This window comes from Protomyctophum parallelum (assembly GCF_964188405.1).
Source record: "Protomyctophum parallelum genome assembly, chromosome: 23".
NCBI lineage: Eukaryota > Metazoa > Chordata > Actinopteri > Myctophiformes > Myctophidae > Protomyctophum > Protomyctophum parallelum.
The window spans coordinates 31,435,812-31,443,707 of NC_139715.1; the positions used below are offsets into that span (position 1 = coordinate 31,435,812).

Sequence of the window (7,896 nt, forward strand, 5' to 3'; positions counted from 1 at the left end):
TCGGAAGATTTGTTTATTGTCATTCACGGAACTGTATTCAATTATAGCCTGACTTGTAGGCCTATACTTAATATTATACTGAATGCACATTTATTATACCCTAACTAATGGATGCCCATGAAGGCTGTGCAGGTAGGTCACATGATTCCCCTAAAAATATAATTTAAATAAAAAAACTAATTAAGGTGACTTGATTGATCGTTATCCTGTCAGCTCAAACACACAATGCAATGCAGAGTGTTGGCCTGTCAGTAGCAGCATTACAAAGTTACAATACCCCCCCCCCCCCCCCCCCCCACACACACACACACACACACACACACACACACACACACACACACACACACACACACACACACAGTTCGAACCCGGGCTCCCCCAGAGTTACTGTCGAAGTGTCCTTGAGCAAGACACTGAACCCCTAATTGCTCCCGATGTGCTAGTTGGTGCCTTGCATGGTTTCCCCTGCCATCGGTGTGTGTGTATGACTGGGTGAATGTTATGCACGATCTCTGTAAAGCGCCTTGGATAAAGGCGCTATATAAATGCACCATTTACCATTTACCACACACACACACACACACACACTGTTACATCTGTTCAAATGTAACTGCTTTATATAAATAATAATAAATAAATAATAAATACATAAATAAATAAATAAATAAATAATAACGTCAGGGAATTGGAAATAGGCCTGCAAGCATAAAATAAATAAATCAGTTATGTGACCATGCAAAAAGGACGTTCCTCTTTATATGACGTCACTTTTCTTTTCTTTTTTTTCCTTAATCCAAACAAAGATGGCGGCCTCCAGTGGTCGCACTCTGCTGAGGAACTGTGGACATTATTATTGTTGCACAAAACCCAACATCAACGCAGTATCCTCACATTTAAGCCGACAGGTAAGAAGATAGTATGTCTGTTTTAGTTTTATACGCGACGGGGGATATACAGAATAAAATAATAAGAGACAATGTTGTGAAGTGAATGAATGTTGTCCTTGAACGATAGCATCAGCTGGCTGTCATGACTGTCATCTCTCTCCAGCGTCCAGGACGCAGAAATATGTTGAATTTGTTAGATTTGTAGTCGCAGATGGCTGTCTGTAATCCTTCTGTCTGTAACAAGTTAAGCCTCGGAAACACAGACGTTTTTATTGCTGCAATTTCTAACCCATAGAAAATAATTACCTTGTTAGCCTAGCTCTACAGCAGTGGTTCCCAAACTTTTCCGTAAGGACCCCCATTTGAAAACATGCCAGGCAGTGACCCCGATAAGGGAGGATTTCTTACGGATCTAGCAGTGATTCCGAAACATTAATTTCATGTTAATTTTTCATTTCATTTGATTGATTGAAATATTTTCAGTTTGCAGAATTACAGTATATTTCAAGCACAAACTGAATACAAAGACTGTTAACTGTGAGTGGACGACCCGATTCAGCATTACACTTGTTTACAAGAGGGTCCAGCCACCATGTTCAATTCATCAAAACATATAGAGACGTACAAATAGACACTTTATATATATAGTTAAAGAACAGAACAGGAATTCATCATAAAGGAAGCAAAAAGGGAAAAGAAACATATACAGTGAGGGGAAAAGGACCTAAGGATTTATTAGCCCGCGGACCCCCATTTGAACAGATGCCAAGGTACCCCCTCCCCCCCCCCCCCTCCACCCATGAGAGAAGATTTTTATTACGGCTTCTAACAGTGATTCTCAACCATTTTCATTTCAAGGACCCCCAGTTTGACATGCATTAGTCTATATGGACCCCCCATTTAAGGGGTAACAAGACTACTCGCCCCGTTTCTGTTTTCCTCCCAGAATTTTCCCCAGTGAGGGGTGGGAGAGGCTGGACAGTGAATTTCTCTAACTATAAACTTTCATGACAGCAGACGGCTGGACTTTGAATTTCTCTAACTATAAACTTTCATGACAGCAGAACAGCCTAAGTACAAATATAATTTATGAAAAGCTACTACAGTGAAGTCTGTTCACAGAAGTTGTTGTAGGATATGTGGGGATTATCTGACGAGGTACCATTTGAGGGGGCAAAACCTCATATACTAAATAATACTAAATTGTTTATAGGTTCAATATAAGTCAAATAATATAGCCTTTCCACAGGAGTATCTTTTTATATTTTTCCAAAAAGAATACAAACAGCCAATAGCATATTACAAAGTTATCCCCCTCACTGGGGAAAATTCCGGGAGGAAAAACGGGCACGCACCGGGGAGAGTAGTCCAGTATTCATTTAAGGGACACCCAATTTATATTGTAAAATCAATGTTAATTCAACTCTGTGCTCTCTGACTCACAGACCATAAGGGTCCATTTGGTTCCTAACTATCATTTAGCTGGGGACCCCCTGGAACTCCCTCAAGGACCCCACTTTGGGAATCACTGCTATATATATATACATATATATATATATATAGCTTAATATTTTATGGTTAATATTTCAAACGGTATACAAGTAGAATAATTCTTGTATATATAAGACATGACATGCTGCTGAAAACAAGTCAACATTATTACCGTAAGGATTATAGTAATGTAGTTTCCACTGCTGTTTACCAGGATTTCATTATACAATGTTTTTCACAATTGACAACATCATAATAATAATAATAATAATTGTACTTTACTGGCTCAATGGTGTTGTCAAACGCTCTTTTAATTTCATGGACCCCCCCCCCCCCCCCATAACTCGGGTCCATTTGGTTCCATTTGTAAGTATGCTCTCAGAGTTACTAGGTAAATGCAAATGCTAGAGATATAAAAAATAGCATCTAAGAGTTGCTTGCGGCTATCAGAGATTAACATAGGGTGCATTTTGCATCCCAAAACGCAGTTTATAGTTAATGGGGATTTCCATGCTAGAAGGCTTTCTTACCTTTTTATTTATAGTTGTTACGTCCCCACCAAAGAGGTCCAGGTGTTTTTTGTGCAAAGACTCCTTATTGGCTATTTCCCCTACCATAAGTCCTGCAATTTGTAAAAATTGACAAAATATGACTCCTAACGTCGGTTGAAGTGGGACTCATAAAATGTCCCTGGGACTCATCTCTAAAAGACCATCCCTGCATCCTGGGACTCATTTCTAAAAGACCATCCCTGCATCCTGGGACTCATTTCTAAAAGACCATCCCTGCATCCTGGGACTCGTTACATTGAAAACCTATTTACATCACTGGGCTATTAGGGTAGGGTCCCTTAACTTTGGAATACTGATATAGACTATAGCTAGATGACATGCATGGGCTGTTTTATATTCACATATACAGGTATTCAGCTGATTCTGTTATATGCTTAAAATGACTGATATTCCAGACATTCATTGCATGTATTACATATAAAACAGTGGGTTTTTACTCATGCATTTATATAATTTACTGACTTTTAGGAAATCCAAGTTCAATATCAAATTTCAGAAACAAGTCAAGTACAAAGTCAGACTATAGTTGTTGAGTCCAAGTCGAGTCACAGAAAAATAATGGGTAGAGAAAGAGGTAGAGAGAGAATCAAATAATTATAAAAATGTATATAGACTCTAAACCTTAATGACCAAATGGAGATGCCAGGCTGGAAGTGGTTAAATTAAATGAGTGACATGAAAGTATGACATTTTTCTTTTTTCTTTTTTCATTTCATCTATAGCTGATTTCATACAGACTGATGGAAACGATTCCAAGGATTAATATGATAACATGATTGCAATCAGCTCAAATTGACGTGAGCAATAATGTTGACAGGCCTAGTTTACATCTAAAGCAGTTGGTTTTCAACCAGGGGTCCTTGAGGGGGTTCCAGGTGGTCCCCAGTTAAAGGATGGAGGCCCAGGCCGTAGCGTAACGGTCTGGGCACCGGACTGGTAATTCAGTCGCAGTGTGCCGCGGGTTCGACTCCCGGACCCGACACGGCCTTTACTGCATGTCATCCCCCCATCTCTCTCCCGTTTCCTGTCAGCCTACTGTCTGTCCCTTCATAAAAAACAATAAAAGGCGTAAGCCGCAAAAAAATATCTTAAAAAAAAAAAAAAAAAAAGGATGGAGATGAAATGGTTTGAAAACCACTGATCGAAAGGGAAATTCTTGGCCGAAACCGAATATAGGAAACAGTTGGCCGAAAACCGAATATCCGATATGATTAATATTATATATCTTCTTTTCCTACCATTGCTGTCATGGCCGTAAACTAAAGCTACCTGATTTATGGAAAAATAAATGGTTATGGCAAAACTTAACTTAAATAATAATCACTATTATGGGTCCATAAAACATTTATTCAGCTCTTTTGAATGCATTAATTGCATACACTATTCGGTGATATATTTTCTCCCTATTCGTGCCGAAACCGAATAGGCCGAAAATGCATTTTCAGCCGAATACTTTCTGCGGCCGAATATTGGGTGCATCGGTAAAAGTAATGTAATGTGTCTAATGTGTTCTCCAGGTCCTGAGCACCAGGCAGATATGTGTGTTAATGTGTCTAATGTGTTCTTCAGGTCCTGAGCACCAGGCAGATATGTGTGTTAATGTGTCTAATGTGTTCTTCAGGTCCTGAGCACCAGGCAGATATGTGTGTTAATGTGTCTAATGTGTTCTTCAGGTCCTGAGCACCAGGCAGATATGTGTGAGCTCAGCTCTCCGGTGGAGGAACATCGCGGCCGAGGGCCCGGAGAAGTTCACGGTGGAGTTTGTCCAGAAGCAAGTGGAGGAATACAACGTCGGGAAGCGCCACCTGGCCAACATGATGGGAGAAGACCCCGAGAACTTCACGCAGAAGGACATTGACGTAAGAGAGAGAGAGAGGGGGAGAGGCACGCACTAGAGATGCTCCGATAATCGGCCAGCGATCGGTGATCGGCCATATCGGCCGATATTCACTCTGATCGCTAATCGGCATCTAATCGGAAACTGATCTTTTAACCCATTCTGACCTGAGATCAGATTCACACGAGGTTTCCACTGGACACACACTGGTCTGATGAACCCATTCTGACCCGAGATCAGATTCTAAAAATGTCAGTCTTTCTTCGATTTTTCAAAATTGGCAGACCTACAAGCTCGTATCGCGCCACTCAGTGGCGCGATATGAGCTTGTAGATCTGCTATTTTTCAATAGTTAAAGCATAACATGATGCTAACCCCAAAATGGGTCCCCAGTCAGAATGGGTTAAACCCATTTTGACCTGAGATCAGATTCTACAAATGTCTTCTACATCCTGACGATTTTTCAAAAATAGCAAACGTAAAAGCTCGTAGCTAAAGCATAACATAATGCTAACACCAAAAGGGGTTCCCACCCAAAATGGGTTAAGTGGTATAAATGTCAATCAGATATATAGTATAAAATCATTTTGCATCTTTGTGACAGGCCTAAACATTCTCCCCACACACAGGAACAGTTTTGACATAATATAGTCATTTTGGAAATAAACTGCTGCCACATCCGGTGGCCTCAATATATAATATAATGATGTATATTAATGTTTTGCTCAATTTCCACTCCAGGTTTACACTTACAGTGAGGCCGTTAGGGTTGGCACACTTAATCTCAATGAATGGGCTTGAACCAAAAAAATATATACTATGTTGTGTTTACATGTTTAGATGTTATTAATAATCAGGGGGGGCACACAACCGATTGTGCGCCCGTCCGCGGCAGTGCGACAGTGCGCATATGTCGTCGAAATGTTTTCTGCGCGTAGATCAAAGGCATGCGAGGCGCATTTGCGCACCAACAGCTGAGACGCCGGTTATGTAGAGAAATCTGACTGGCATTCGAAAGGAACTCAAATGTGATGTTAATGTCCTGTAAGTAGACTTAGAAATAAAACTAGTGTTGCCTAATCATTACATGTGGCTCTTATTTTGAAGAGGAAGTTGGTGCACAGGAAGTCCGTTTCAGTTGTAAACAAGCTACTATGACACTTTCCCAAAGTTACGTGTGTCCGTCGTCGTCCCCCCCCCCCCCCCCCCCCCCCCGCCGAGGTTCGGAGCTCGAAGGTTATTTTTCAAATGAATTAGAAACGAATGGTTCGAAGGTTCGCTCGAAAACTCCTGCCGAAAGTTCGAGTCCTAAAAAACAGGGCTAGGGTACAGCCTTAGCCCATTTTGGGGCGGGAACCCCTTTTGGTGTTTCAAACATTATGTTATAATTTAGCTATTGAAAAATAGCAGATCTACAAGCTACGAGCTTGTAGGTCTGCTATTTTTGAAAAATCTTTAAAATGTGCAAAAATCTTATAATCTTCTATCGACGTTATAGACTATTATTATTTGGTTCATCCTGTTCTGTCGTCAGGGCGCCGCCCCTCAGTGGCTATATTCACCGTTTTCCATTTGGAAATGAGCATTCCTGTTTGGCATGCATGCCGTTCGTTCAGGAGGCTTAATGAGGCCATAAAGAGAGCATTTTAACCCATTCTGACCTGAGATCAGATTCATACGAGGTCTCTGCCGGACACACACTGGTCTGATGAACCCATTCTGACCTGAGATCAGATTCTAAAAATGTCAGTCGCTCTTCGATTTTTCAAAAATAGCAGACCTACAAGCTCGTATCGCGCCACTCGGTGGCGCGATATGAGCTTGTAGATCTGCTATTTTTAAATAGCTAAAGCATAACATGATGCTGACACCAAAATGGGTGCCCGGTCAGAATGGGTTAAATAATCCATTCTGATGTCTTTTCACCGACAGCCAGAACTTCTTGCCTCTCCGTTAATCTGCCATTATTCGCCCCCCCTAATGAGACAGAGACTGAATGCCTTGTGCAGTTAAAGCGTGTTAGACATCCACTGGACCCCAGATAATTCTCCCAGCATTCCAGCTGATGTGTTGGCGGTGCCGGCTGTGCTCCTGGCCCGCCCGCCCGCCCGCCTGCGCTGTCAGCTGTTGTCATTAACCCGTTCTGACCTGAGATCAGATTAAAAGAAATGTCTGCTTGAAAATGACAGTTTTCTGAAAAAGCTGTGTTTCTATGTCAGTCGTTCTTCGATTTTTCAAAAATAGCAGACCTACTGCTATTTTTCAATAGCTAAAGCATAGCATAATGCTAACACCAAAAGGGGTTCCCGCCCAGAATGGGTTAAGTCGCGTATCCACCGTCAGTGACCAGGAGGGGCCAGCACTGGGTAATGTGCTGTGTCAGGGATATTAGCGACGCCCTTCACAAAGGGCTTGATACGTGTATATATATATATATATATATATATATATATATATATATATATATATATATATATATATATATATATATCAAAAAAGAGAAAAACCTTCCAAGGAAGGGACTGCACACTCCAGGGAACAGAGACGGACAACTTACTGCATCAAACTTATTTCTTAGCACGACGCGTTTCGCCGTGAGCTTCGTCAAGTGATATGATATATATATATATATATATCTCGTTGCGTGTGCACCGAAAATGACCGAATCTACAAATTCACAAAGCGTCACAGCGCAGCACTGCGTGAGCTTGTATATCGGGTGGTGGTGGGGGGGGGGGGGATTTTTCGGTGCCGGGGCACTGCTGCTCAATTAAACACATGCACTTTCACAGTTCTCAGCAAACAATTAACCCCCGTTTATTTCACTAATCATTTAGACCTTGATTTCCCTCCACTCTCTGTCTGGCCTGCTTCCTCGCGTTGCTCCGCTTTACTCGGACGTAATGAAGAGAGTTGTTAACGGCGGGCTGTGTAAGCTGAGCTGACGTGATGTCTGCATCATCATCGGCTACAGCTAAGCAGCCAAACCTCGTCCTCAGATGTTTGGACACGGTGGTCGAGTGGGACCTGGGAGGGGTGCAGGCTGAGGGAGAGGGAGAGAGAGAACGGGGACACATGATGCCCCCCAAAAAATGCGCGCCCTGCCCAG

At 41.9% G+C, this 7,896-nt stretch overlaps 1 protein-coding gene across 1 annotated transcript in view; it reads left to right on the plus strand.

The window, feature by feature from the left end:
• Window positions 1–803: 803 nt before the first annotated feature.
• Window positions 804–7,896, plus strand: part of mrps9 (mitochondrial ribosomal protein S9) — a gene marked incomplete at its 5' end in the record, with an annotated part of 34,096 nt that continues 27,003 nt past the window's right edge. Inside the window, 2 exons of the mRNA XM_083758323.1 lie at window positions 804–905; window positions 4,624–4,809. Of these exons, the coding sequence (XP_083614449.1) occupies window positions 804–905; window positions 4,624–4,809 (288 nt within the window). The remainder of the gene's footprint in view (window positions 906–4,623; window positions 4,810–7,896) is intronic.